At 59.6% G+C, this 13,504-nt stretch overlaps 1 protein-coding gene across 1 annotated transcript; it reads left to right on the forward strand.

Moving 5' to 3' along the window:
* Positions 1 to 112: 112 nt before the first annotated feature.
* Positions 113 to 12,761, forward strand: LOC116484695 (centrosomal protein of 131 kDa-like; the record flags this gene model as incomplete). The annotated part of the gene is given in 15 exon segments (XM_058429396.1): positions 113 to 223; positions 225 to 257; positions 511 to 638; positions 3,852 to 3,965; positions 5,022 to 5,180; positions 7,190 to 7,307; positions 7,798 to 7,914; positions 8,159 to 8,327; positions 8,737 to 8,831; positions 9,412 to 9,603; positions 9,822 to 9,998; positions 10,585 to 10,710; positions 10,814 to 10,939; positions 11,681 to 11,776; positions 12,243 to 12,761. Coding segments are annotated over 15 exon segments (1,794 nt in total), but the record flags the coding sequence as incomplete, so codon positions are not given.
* Positions 12,762 to 13,504: the final 743 nt, after the last annotated feature.

Raw genomic sequence — 13,504 nt, forward strand, 5'->3', positions numbered from 1 at the left:
TTGGGGCTTTGGGCCTGGAAACAGAGTTGCTGCTAGTGCCTCGGCCCCTCTGTCCTCGCGGGACCTGCCCGGTCTGTGTGCCTAGCGTCGGCTTCCCGGCTGGTGACTCTTTCCTTGTGTGCCGCCCTCTCTCGGACGCAGGCCAACGGAGCCCACAGACTTCCTGATGCTCTTTGAGGGCAGCCCCAGTGGGCAAAAGAGGCCGGCCAGCCTGAGCACAGCCCGCCAGCGAGAAGGGAGCCACCTGGAACGTCCTGGTAAGGTGGTGCGTGCGGCCCCACGTCCTGTTCTCTGCGATGGGATTGTGGCCTGGTTCCTAATTTGTTCTCACTGCCTTTGCAAAAGGGCACTGCAGGGAGGGTGTCAAGCTTAGATTTGACATGGCAGACCCCAGGACATCCACCTGCCTGTATGGGAAGTCGGGGGCTCCTCCCCTTTGTGGGAGAGGCAGGGAAGGGATGGGGTGTCTGGGTGTGTGCGGGCGGTGTCACGGGCTGAGCTGTCTGACAGGATGACCAGCCCCGGGGCTTCACCTTGCCATCCAATGCCCGGAGTTCCAGTGCCCTTGACTCACCAGCGGGCCCGCGAAGGAAAGAATGCACCGTGGCCCTGGCCCCCAACTTCACTGCTAACAACAGGTACGACCTGTGCAGGTGCCCACGACGGGCACCAGTGGGAAGCTCCTGGAGTGGAGACTGTGTGTGTCTTTGTCTTGTTTATGGCTCGTTCAGGGTGCTTTGGAATGAATGAATGAATGAATGAGTGAGTGAAAGAATGGCTTTCATTCCCAAGGGCACAGGCAGGACGCTGCCAGGTGGCATCTTGCACATAAGGGGCTCTCAGCCCAGGCTTTGCTCTTAAAGAGTTTCAGGCCTTGGGGAGGCTCACATGGGGCTGAGAGGGTGGGGCCTGTGGAGGGGCCTTGGCTGAGGAGGCTTGTAGGGGGGCTTGGGGAAGCTCCAAAGAAATGGACTCCGGGCAGCTGCCTCTGAGCCTTCAAGGAGAGTGTCAGCTCCTTGGGCTAGGCCTCAGGGGACCCATGAGTGGAAGGGATTGGGGACACATTTTTCCTCTGGCATTTAGAGCCTTCGCCAAGGGAATAGTCTCAGGGGAGAGACGGTGTGGTTATTCTCCAGGGTTGGCACAGGAAGAATTCTTGCCTTTTTTTTTTTTTTTGAGACGGAGTCTTGCTCTGTCACCAGGCTGGAGTGCAGTGGCGTGATCTCGGCTCACTGCAACCTCTGACTCCCTGGTTCAAGAGATTCTCCGGCCTCAGCTTCCCGAGTAGCTGAGATTATAGGCACGTGCCACCACGCCACCACGCCCAAATAATTTTTGTATTTTTTTTAGTAGAGACGGCTTTCACCATGTTGGCCAGGATAGTCTGGATCTCCTGACCTCATGATCCACCCGCCTTGGCCTCTCAAAGTGCTGGGATTACAGGCGTGAGCCACCGCACCCAGCTCAATTCTTGCTTTTTAATTTATTTTTAATTTAGAGACAGGTTCTCATCTGTCACCCTGACTGGAGTCCACGATCATAGCTCACTGCAGCCTCTACCTCCTGGGCTCAAGAGATCCTCCCCCTTCAGCCTTCGGAGCAGCTGGGACCACAGGTGCACACCACCACTCCTGGCTAATTGTTAAATTTGTTGTAGAGATGAAGTCTTGCTGTGATGCCCAGGCGGGTTTCAAACTCCTGGGCTCGGGCAATCCTCCTTCCTCGGCCTCCCCAAAAGCCCTGGGATTACAGGTGTGAGTCCCCACGCCTGGCCCTAAAATTTACCTTAGTATTTATCAGTTATATGTTCATATACAGCCAAAATGTCAAACAGCACCATAGGCTTAAAAGTGCTGCCCCTCCTCCCCTCCTCCCCGCTGCCCTTCCTACCCCACCCCCCCCCCTGCCCCTCCTACCCCCCCACTGCCCCTCCCCCCCGCTGCCCCTCCTACCCCCGCGCTGCCCCTCCTACCCCCCACCCGCTGCCCCTCCTGCCCTCCCCCCCGCTGCCCCTCCTACCCCCACCCCTGCCACCCGTCCTACCCCTGGCTCCTGCTCCCGAGGAGTAACATCTTTTTAAGCTGTTTCTTCTAGTGTTTTTTTTTGTTTGTTTGTTTGTTTTTGTTTTTGAGACAAAGCCTTGCTCTGTCGCCCAAGCCAGAGTGCAGTGGCGTGTGATCTCGGCTCACTGCAACCCCCGCTTCCCGGGTTCCAGTGATTCTCCTACGTCAGCCTCCTGGATAGCTGGGACTACAGGCGTGCGCCACCATGCCCAGCTAATTTTTGTATTTTTAGTAGAGATGGGGTTTCGCTGTGTTGGCCAGGCTGGTCTCAAACTCCTGACCTTGTGAACCACCCGCCTCAGCCTCCCAAAGTTCTGGGACTACAGGCGTGCGCCACCATGCCCGGCTAATTTTTGTATTTTTAGTAGAGACGGGGTTTCACTATGTTGGCCAAGCTGGTGTCAAACTCCTGATCTCGTGATCCACCCGCTTCGGCCTCCCAAAGTGCTAGGATTATAGGCGTGAGCCACTGCACCCGGCCATTCATTGAAAACATTTATGAATACATGCCATGCTGCTCATTCCTGAACAGCTAAAAATCAGTCCTGGTAGGATTATTCACACCACCCAAATTGGCAGATTAGCCCCGCTCCGAGAACCAGCCATTGAACGTTTGTGAGTGCAGGCCAGTGCCAGGTGCAGGCCAGGCTGGTGCCGGGTGTGGGCTGGTGCCTGGTGCGGTCTGGTGCAGGTGCGGGCCAGTGCAGGTGCGGGCTGGTGCAGGTGCAGGTTTTGTGCAGTGCTCTGCTCTTTGCTTACCCTCATTCCCCTCATGTTCTGTTGGTTTGGTTTTGGGCCTCTGACATGTTGGTCTTTGCCCAGATGTCTTGGTGGTTCTTGTTAAAAGGGAGGCCCTAGGAGTTAGCTGGAAGCCTGTTGCCTGGTGGCTTCACTTCGGGGCACTTGCACAGAGAGCAGGGCATTGTTGAGTATCCCCACCTACCAGTGTCTGTGGGACCCTTCTCACAGGCTGAGTCTCTCCAGACACAAACCCCCAGCCCTCCCCAGGGTTCGAGTCCTGGCTGCTCGGTTGCACTGCTGGGGAGGGGTGGCGGCGTCTGTCCTGGGTGAATCACCTACCTCTGCCCCATCCGCAGGGCCAGCTGGGGAGGGCGGGGTGGATGCTAGCGGCTCAAGTGAGGAAGGGGCTTTGCCGAGCAGCCAGATTCTCCCCTTTGCCTCAAAGCCTGTCCATGCCTGTGGGAGAACCGCGTGTCTCCCTGGGGGTACGGGACCTACCAGCTCCTCGCCCTCCCTCCCCGCAATGCCTGGACCCTCCCTTGCATCCCAGTTGCTCTCTGCTGGCCCTTCTGTTTCTAATCCTCCGGGTCTGCAGATGCCCCTTTCCTGCAGTCTCCCCATCCCTCCTGTCAGCCTCGGTATTGGTCCTGTCCCCCCTCCTTCCCGCGGGTCTGCGGAGGGGCAGAGGCAGAGAGTATGGCTTCCATCCGTCGTGTGGGATGGGGCTTCGCTTCTGTGAGTCTGCTCTCAAAGCTGATTGTGAGCTGCTGGCCTGAGCTGCTCCCCCCGTCTTGGGCAAGCACGCCTTGATTCTATCCCCTGCCCCGCGGGAGCCCCCCGGTTGAGCTTTCCTATCCTGGGAAGGACCCCATCATCAGGGCGCAGGCTGTGGAAGGGGCCTGGGGACACCAGATGACGCTGCTGCCAGCATGTAGCAAGCACTGAAGGCCTTTGTTCCCACCCAGCCCGTGCTGCGAGTGTGGCTCTGAGATCTCAGGCGTCCCCTCCGGAGGCCTGACCATTCCTGTCTCTCTTTCGGCCTGGCAGGAGCAACAAGGGAGCTGTGGGCAACTGCATCACCACCATGGTGCACAACCGCTACACCCCCTCGGAGAGGGTGCCCCCACTCAAGAGCTCCAACCAGACTGCCCCCTCCTTCAAGTAAGTCTTGCGGGGAGGCCGCGGGGCTGTGGGGTCTGACCTCGGTTAGGGCATGTGCTCAGTGCACATGGGGTCCGACCTCGCTCAGGGCATGCAGTCAGTGCACACGGGGTCCGACCTCGGTCAGGGCACGCGGTCAGTGCACATAAAACTGCGTGGAGCAGCTGTGAACCGGGCTCCCCATCCGTGTCCGCCGCCCTCTTCTGTTCTTGGGTTGGCAGCTTCCCACAGAAAACAGCCCAAATGTGGTGGCACAGTGAGGTCTGGGGCTCACCCTGAGGTGGGGCCCCCAGAAGGAAGCCAGGGCTTGTGCAGGGCCCAGAAGGCATCACAGCGGGGGTGGACTGAGAGGGGCAGAGGAGCCCCCGAGTCCGCCACCACATGGTCTTGCTGGGATTGGGGATGGCCTTGGGGTTGCTCAGGGGTCCCTCAGGCTCTGGACTCCTGTGACTTTTGGCAACTTTCTCAATGGAATTTTTTTTTTTTTTGAAACGGAGTTTAATTCTTGTTGCCCAGGCTGGAATGCAATGGTGCAATCTCGGCTCGCTGCAACCTCCACCTCCCAGGTTCAAACGATTCTCCTATCTCAGCCTCCCCAGTAGCTGGAAGTACAGGTGCCTGCCACCATGCCCAGCCAATTTTTTTGTATTTTTAGTAGAAATGGGGTTTCACCATGTTGGCCAGGCTGGTCTCAAACTGGTGACCTCAGGTGATCCACCCATTTTGGCCTCCCAAAGTGCTGGGATTACAGGTGTGAGCCACCGCACCCAGCCTCTCAATGGAACTTTAGTGAGAAGTTTCTAAATGCAAAGAGCTCATTATCGTGGGTACCAGTGAGTGTGGGACCTTGTCAGGGCACAGGTGGTCCAGAGGCCAGGATGTGGCACAGGAGAGCTGGCCTCGCACCTGCCGCTGTCCTCCTCTGCCCCAGCTGCCAGCCTGCCAGCACCCCTTCCAGGCTCAGTCCTGGGACTTCCGGGAGCGGGCACCTGCTGCCTGTGGGCAGAGCTGTTCCCCTGGGCGGTGAGACAAAGGTGCTTTCTTCTTTCCTGTCAGCAGCATCATCAAGGCAGCCACCTTTGAGGGCAGCAAGAGCAGCGGCTTCGGGAAGCCGCCGAAGAACATCTCCAGTGCCACCCACTCGGCCCGAAACAACGCTGGGGGCAGCACGGGCCTGCCCAGGCGGAAGGAGGTGACAGAGGAGGAGGCTGAGAGGTGACTGCTCTTGGGGCGGTGGGGGGCCTGAGGCTGGAACACACAGGTGGGCAGGCATCAGGGTCTGGGGGGCTCACACCTCCGAGGATAGGAATTTCCATTTAATAATTTTTTTTTTTTTTTGAGACGGAGTCTCGCTCTGTGGCCCAGGCTGGAGTGCAGTGGCGCCATCTCGGCTCACTGCAAGCTCCGCCTCCTGGGTTCACGCCATTCTCCTGCCTCAGCCTCTCCGAGTAGCTAGGACTACAGGCGCCTGCCACCACGCCCGGCTAATTTTTTGTATTTTTAGTAGAGATGGGGTTTCACTGTGGTCTTGATCTCCTGACCTCGTGATCTGCCCGCCTCAGCCTCCCAAAGTGCTGGGATTACAAGTGCGAGCTACCGTGCCCGACCTCCATTTAATAATTGTTTTAATTTTTTTTTTTTTTTGAGATGGAGTCTCGCTTTGTCCCCCAGGCTAGACCTCCCGAGTAGCTGGGACTACAGGTGCCCACCACCACGCCTGGCTAATTTTTTATATTTTTAGCAGAGACGGGGTTTCACCGTGTTAGCCAGGATGGTCTCGGATCTCCTGACCTCGTGATCCGCCTGCCTCAGCCTCCCAAACTGCTGGGATTACAGGCGTGAGCCACCACGCCCGGCCTGTTTTAAAATACTGAGACTGAGCAGACCCCACGTGGCGTGGTTCTGTTTACATAAAACACCAAGCAAAGGCAAGTTTATCACAGGATGTCGAAGGCTGGTGTAGGGGTGGCAGAGAGGGCTCCTCCAGGGGCAGTGGAACATTCCAGAACTGCACTGTGCTGATAGTGACACAACTCTAGATTTGCTAAAAATCATTGACTTGTACACTGAAAATGGGTAGATTTTGTGGTATGGAAATTATACCTCAGTAAAACTGTTAATTAAAACAACGTTAAAGGCCAAGAAGATACAGAACTGAAAAAAGCCGACAACACCCAAAGCTCCAGGGGCTGTGGGTGGAGCCTCCTGTGATGATGACTGTTGGGGGCTGTGCTCCTGCCGTTTGCCCCGGGAAGCTGGAGGGGTTGTGGGCGGAGCCTCTTGTGACCATGACAGTCGTTCGTCAGGACAGTCGTGGGGGTACCTCCCTGCCTGGACTTTCGGAGCCTTCCCCTGGCGGAGCTGTCACCTACCCTACCGCCAGTTAGGGCTAGGGAGACCAGGCCTATAGACGCGGTGGGTGGCAAGAGGGAAGGGGGACCAGAAGCCCGCAGCTCCTCAAAGCACCCCGGTTCTGCCCAGGGCAGACTGCTCCCGAGCTAGGGCTCACACGTTCTGGGTTCTCTGTTAGTGCCTTTGCTGAGAGAATCCACACATGGTCCCGAGAGCCAAAGTGAAGCATTTTTTTTTGTTTAATCAGTTTTACTGAGTATAATTTGTATACAATAAAAGGTGCCCATTGTAAGTGTGCAGTTCCATGAGTTTCCACCAGGGTGTATAGTGCTGTCTGCGGACACAGCAGACCAAGATAAGGAAATGGCCCAGCACTGCCAGGCTTCCCTCGAGCTCCTTCCCGGCCCTGATGCCAGCAGCCACCAGTCTGTTCCCTCATAGCCCTGCCTGTTCCGAGCAACTTCTCTCTGGAGCTGCGGCCTGTGGTCTGCACTGGCCTGAGTCCTGGGCCTCTTGCCTGTGGGTAGGGTCCCGCCATCCAGTATTCACACAGTAGCCAGGTCATGGGCCTTTGAACTATTCTCACTTCCCGGTGATTGTAAATAAGGCCACACAGGCCTGTGTGGGTAGGCGTTTCCTCTCCCCTGGGCACCTTCCCAGGAGGAAGGTTTTGGATTTTAGTGGAGCTGTTCCAGGCGGCTGGTCCTGCCGTGTGAAGATGGTCCAGGTGGGCCGGTCCTGCCTTGTGAGAAGGGCTACTTGTGTGCAGCTGCTGGCTTCTCTCTTCCCCGGCCGGACCTTCCACCAGCAGCCAGCTGGCTCCTGCCGGGGCGCTGGTCCTGTCTTGGCCCTGAGCCCTGCTCTCCGGGCAGGTTTATCCACCAGGTGAACAAGGCTGCTGTCACCATCCAGCGCTGGTACCGCCACCAGGTGCAGCGGCGCCGAGCAGGAGCTGCCCGCCTGGAGCACCTGCTGCAGGCCAAGCAGGAGGTCAGTGTGGGCGTCTCAGTCACTCCATGCTCCCCCGGGGGGTCTGGCCCAGGATCCCAGGGGTCTGAGTTTCTGGGACAGGTGGAATCAAAGCCTAGGATTGCTTGTGGGCCCCGTCTCTGGGTGCAGCGTCCTTGACCCTGGGTCCCCGTGGACAGGCATGGTGGTCCTCACTGGCGGTCATCAGGGTCTGGATGTCAGGAAACACCTGCTGGGTCCATCCCAGGCTGGAGAGTCTCAGGAGGACGTTCTGTGGGGGCAGAGCTGTCTCCCCCACGCCAGAACTGTTGGCCACCTGCGACGCAGGGCTCATCCTCTGTAGAGCAGAGAAATGGCAGGTTCAAGGTCCTGGTGGGGTTTCACCTTCCCTGCTGGCCCTGAGATTCCACGAACTCTAGGGGACTCCAGGGCGTTGTGGGGAAACCTCTGGTCTGGGTCTGGATTCCGTCTTCCAGATGTAAACACCACATGGCACCGGCTTCTTTGGCAGGAGCAGCGGCAGCGGTGAGGCGAGGGGACCCTCTTGGACCTGCACCAGCAGAAAGAGGCAGCCAGGAGGAAGGCCCGGGAGGAGAAGGCGCACCAAGCCAGGCGAGCAGCCGTTCAGGTGCTGACCGCGCAGGGACCACTGAGCAACACCGTGGCCCAGGCCTGATTGCGCGGGCTGCTGCTGGGGCTCCCTGGGTCCCGGGACACAGCCTCAGGGCAGCTTGGCTAGGGAGCCTGGGGTCGTCCTCTCCCAGAGGCAGCGCTCAGCGAGGCCCCAGGATACTGAGTCTCAGGGCAGCTTGGCTGGGGAGCCTGGGGTCATCCTCTCCCAGGGACAGTGCTCAGCGATGCTCCCACTGCAGCAGCTGCAACAGAAACGAGCCCTGAGAGCCCAGAAGGCGAGCACAGCTGAGCGTGGGCCACCTAAGAATCCCAGGGAGACCAGAGTGCCAGGGACGCGGCAGCTTGCTCAGGAGCTGTCACCCATGCCAGGTGGCACTGCCCACCAGGCCCTCAAGGCCAACAACGCTGGTGAGAGTGGCTCCACGCCCGCCCTGCTCTGGGGGGTGGACTGTAGCCAGGAAGGAGGTGCAGCCCCTGTGGACCTCCCCTCAGCCTCCTGTGCTGCTGCCCATGTTGGCGGCCCTAGTCCTCGGAGTTAGGGGTCTTGGCCCCCAGCTGACCTGACGAGGGTGCCGAGACCTTGACAAACAAATGGTCCTGGACATAGGGATCCCTACAGAGCAGAAGGCCCGGAAGGGAGGGGTGGCACTCATCCTCCACAGCTCCACACCCAGAAGGCCGTGGCTCCCCAGCGGCTCCTCTGCTTCTGGGGTCACCTCCGCCTCCCCCATGCCTGGTTCCTTCCCGGGGGTGCCTCCAGAGTCGCTGTCCGCCCCGGGATGCTCCCTGTGGAATGGTGCTGTGTTCTGCTGTGCAGGTGCTGGCCTCCCTGCTGCAGGCCCCAGAGACCGCTGCCTGCCCACCTCTGACTCATCCCCAGAACCACAGCAGCCTCCAGAGGACAGGATGCAGGTCTGAGCACAGCTGTCCTTCCCTCCATCATGGTTTTTGGCTTTAAGGGCCATGTCTGTGCCAGGGGTGTCCTGAGCTGAGCTTATCCCAAGCCCTCCTCTGCTCTAGGGGCCACTTATGCTCAGAGAGGCCGCCCAGGAGGGGTCTTCTTGCTCTGATGCATGGTACTGGCTGCCCCTTGCGGAGCCTTCACTGGGGTGGATCCAGTTGGGTTTTTGCAGATGTCCTGGGGTCGGGGGGTCCTGCATCCTCATCCACAAAAGAGGAGCTTCCGGCTCTGAGGGGTGACCTGACAGCCAAGGCTCCCGGGCTGCTCAGTGGTGGGGCCAGGTGGCTGCACTCCTGTTTTCCTGGAGTAGGGCACTGGGAGGAGTCCCCTGGTGGCTGGAGCTGCTCTGGGTTTAAGCAGCTACGGAGTCCGGGTGGGAAGGTCTGAGCCCTGGCCTCACCTTCCAGGGGCTGAATGTCGGGACTGGGGAGCTCCCGCGGCGCCTTCGGGCCTCTGCGGTTGGCCTCCTATGTAGGGGCTGCTCTCGGCCACCAGCAGCCTTGCTGCATCTGTCTCCCTGCTCTTTTGCAGGACGTTCTCGCCCAGGATGCAGCTGGGGACAACCTGGAGATGGTGGCCCTGAGCAGGGGCAGCGCCAAGTCCAGGGGGCCGCTGGAGGAGCTGCTGCACACGCTGCAGCTGCTGGAGAAGGAGCCGGACCCGCTGCCCCGCCCCAGGGCCCATCACAGGGGCAGATACGCCTGGGCCAGCGAGGTGACCACGGTGTGCGCCCTGCCCTGCACTGTCTGTCCACCCACGCCATTCACACAGAGCATGCGGTGGCTGTGGGGGTTGGGAAAATGGGGATGCCACGGGCTCCTCCTTGCTTTGGTCGCAACCCTCCCTCCCAGAGCCCAGGCTCGGCTGCCGCCCCTGCCTTTGGGGACCCCAAGTCCTCAGGCTGCCCTGACAACCCCCGATGCTGGGCTCCTGTCCCACAGGAGGATGATGCCAGCTCTCTGACAGCTGACAACTTGGAGAAATTTGGAAAACTCAGCACGTTCCCCGAACCCCCTGGGGATGGGATGCTGCTCTCGGAGGCCAAGCTACAAAGCATCATGAGCTTCTTGGACGAGATGGAGAAGTCTGGGCAGGACCAGCTGGACCCCGAGCAGGAGGTGGCCCCTCACCAGCCCGCACCCGGCCCCCGGGGGAGGAGGTCCCTCACCAGCCTGCACCCGGCCCCCATGGGGAGGAGGTCCCTCACCAGGTACCCACCCAGTTATGCAGCACCCCCCCACGGGGCTCTCAGGGTGGAGGTGGCAGGGCCCGCATTCCCCACACTGCCCCCACCTACCCGCTGCCCTTGAGCTGCCTCCACGAGCCCTTACGTGTGGATCGTTCAGCCTTCCGGAGCCCTGCTGTCCTCTGGGTCCTCCGTTGGTTTGTCCTGGGTGAACACCAGCGGCCAGGCTAAATGGAGCAGTGATGTGAACTTTATTGTCACAGGGCAGGAAGCTGGGAAGCATAGAACTTTTTAAATGGTTTGTTTTTTATTCCTGAGGCCATGGCCCCCATTTCCTGTACTGAGCAATGAAAACGACCTCTGCTGGGCCGCCTGCCACCAGCCCTCCGGCTTCCCACGGGCTCCCGTGTGCAGCAGCCCCTCTGTCCCCAGAGGGCAGGGCAGCAGGGGCATCACGTCAGGTCCTTGGCTGCCCCCGTCCTCTGCCGCTTCTGCCTGATGCTCGGCTGTGTCTGCAGGGGTGGCTGCCGGTGGCGGGGCCGGGGCCCCTGGAGCTGGGGTCCGAGGTGAGCACATCTGTGATGCGGCTGAAGCTGGAGGTGGAGGAGAAGCAGCAGGCCATGCTGCTGCTGCAGAGAGCGCTGGTAACGCTGCTGGCACTGCTAATCCTGGGCCCTTCTAGCCTCCTACCTGCTGAGGCCAGGCCCACTGGTCCTAGCGCCTCCCTCCTCTGCCCACACCCTGCAGGCGCAGCAGCGAGACCTCACGGTCCGGCTGGTCAAGGAGACAGAGAAGGCGCTGAGCCGGCAGCTGCAGCGGCAGAGGGAGCACTACGAGGCCACCATCCAGCGGCACTTGGCCTTCATTGACCAGGTGAGCGGCCCGGGGACCGCAGAGGCCCGGACCCAGCTCGTGGCTCATGGAGACTTCCAGAGCCAGGGGCTTCCCACTGCCAGTGAGCTTCTTCCTCTGTTGGGTGTCACATGGGTGTCCGCTGGACGCATTCCAAGCCTTTCCCGTGCCATTCCCAGCCATCCATGTCCTGGAGAGGGCACTCCTGTCTTTACCCAGAGCTGCCCCAAGTGAGTGTAGTGGGAGTGTCCTGCCGGCCCCTCAGCTCAGTCGCAGCCCCGCTTGGATCCTATTCTGAAAACTCTAGGTCTAGGGTCTGTGAGAATAGGGGCCTCCAGGGGCTGCTTGGTGGTCATCACAGGTGTGTCCTGACCTAGGGTCTGGCCTGGGGCCGGCAGTGAGGCTGGTGTCATCCTGACACCCTTTGGCAGACAGTGGGCCTCCCCTGGGGCTGGGTGATGGGCACGGCAGAGCTACCCTCATCCCAGGAAGACCCTGACATCACTGCAGGCAGTGGGCTGGGGCATCTCTGACATTCACTGGGTCCCCCAGCTGAGGACAGGACGGCGGATGCAGGCCTGGGCCCGTGTTTGCACATAATGCCCTCCCACTGGCCCCAGGTTCCATCCACAAACCTAGGAGGGGCAGCCCCAGGGCAGGGCTGCTCTTAGCCTCCCTTGGAGGCTGGGAGGGTCTCCTCCATCGGGGGTCCTGCTGGGCTGGGGCCTTGGTGCAGCACCTCACCTCCAGTCCCCAACACAGCTGATTGAAGACAAGAAGGTCCTGAGTGAAAAGTGCGAGGCTGTGGTGGCCGAGCTGAAGCAGGAGGAACAGAGATGCACTGAGCGTGTGGCCCAGGTACAGGTGCAGCACGAGATGGTGAGGCTTTGTTCCCCACAGCACGGCGTCCCAGGCCTGGCTCACAGGCCAGGCTCCGCCGGTGTAGGGACCGGCCCCACAGGGTCGGCGGGTCTCTCCCTGTGTGCGGCGACGAGAGAGTGTAGAAATAAAGACACAAGACGGAGATAAAAGAAAAGGCAGCTGGGCCCGGGGGACCACTACCACCAATGCACGGAGATCAGTAGTGGCCCCGAATGTCTGGCTGCACTGTTATTTATTGTATACAAAGCAAAAGGGGCAGGGTAAAGAATGTGAGTCTTCTCCAATGATAGGTAAGGTCACGTGGGTCACGTGTCCACTGGACACGGGGCCCTTCCCTGCCTGGCAGCCGAGGCAGAGAGAGAGAGGACAAAGACAGCTTACGCCATTATTTCTACATATCAGAGACTATTAGTACTTCCACTAATTTACTACTGCTATCTAGAAGGCAGAGCCAGGTGTACAGGATGGAACATGAAGGTGGACTAGGAGCATGACCACTGAAGCATAGCATCACAGGGAGACGGTTAGGCCTCCGGATAACTGCGGGAAAGCCTGACTGGTGTCAGGCTCTCCACAAGAGGTGGAGGAGCAGAGTCTTCTCTAAACTCCCCCGGGGAAAAGGAGACTCCCTTTCCCGGTCTGCTAAGTAGCGGGTGTTGTTACTTGACACCTTTTGCTACCACTAGACCACGGTCCGCCTGGCAACAGGCATCTTCCCAGATGCTGGTATCACTGCTAGACCAAGGAGCCCTCTGGTGGCCCTGTCCAGGCATAACAGAAGGCTCACACCCTTGTCTTCTGGTCACACCTCCCTGTGTCTCCTCAGCTCCTATCTCTGTATGGCCTGGTTTTTCCTAGGTTATGATTATAAAGCAGGGATTATTATAATATTGGGATAAAGAGTAATTACTACCAACTAATGATTAATGATATTCATATATAATCATATCTAAAATCTGTATCTGGTATGACTATTCTTGTTTTATATTTTATTATACTGGAACAGCTCGTGTCCTCGATCTCTTGCCTTGGCGCCTGGGTGGCTTGCCGCCCACAAGCTGGCACAGCCCCCAGAACAGGACCAGACTCGAAGTCCTCATTCCTGTCTCGGAGTGTCAGGGCCACAGTGGTGGGTGGGGCTGTCTGGGGGAGCACCATGGCACCGAGCTGGTCCACTACTGCCTCTCTAGCTGCCAGGCTCTGGGGCGGGGCCGTGGGCCTGCTGTCGCAGATGTGGATGCACAGTCGTTGCCCGGCCACAGCACAGTAGCCGTGGACCCAGGAGCCTCTCTGCCTGGCCTGCCCCACTGCCAGGTCCTTGGGCCACAGGACCTGCTCTCTCTACTGACCAGGTGTTGGTGGAGCACTGACTCCCGGCTCCCTCCTGCTGTGTGGGCTCCCTGGGGGCCTCAGCCTCCCTGGCTATGCTTCCCACCAGCTTGGGCAGTGATGGTCCCGAGCCCAGGTTCTGGAGTGGGGCTTGGCACTGGCATTTTAAAATCCCTGCATGTGACTGTGGCTGACAGCCGGGGTTGAGGACTGCCAGTCACATGGAAGAATGCAGGCTCTGGGGCCGTCCCGACAGGCAGCAGCACCCTTCTCTGGGGCAGGGCCTCTGCAGGCTGATGGCTGCCCTCCCATTTCTCAGGCCACCAAGGTATGTGGCAGGGTGGGCCTGGGCCTCCAGCCTGGCCCCAGGCGCTG

This window comes from Hylobates moloch, unplaced genomic scaffold, assembly GCF_009828535.3.
Source record: "Hylobates moloch isolate HMO894 unplaced genomic scaffold, HMol_V3 SCAFFOLD_16, whole genome shotgun sequence".
In the NCBI taxonomy this organism is placed as follows: domain Eukaryota; kingdom Metazoa; phylum Chordata; class Mammalia; order Primates; family Hylobatidae; genus Hylobates; species Hylobates moloch.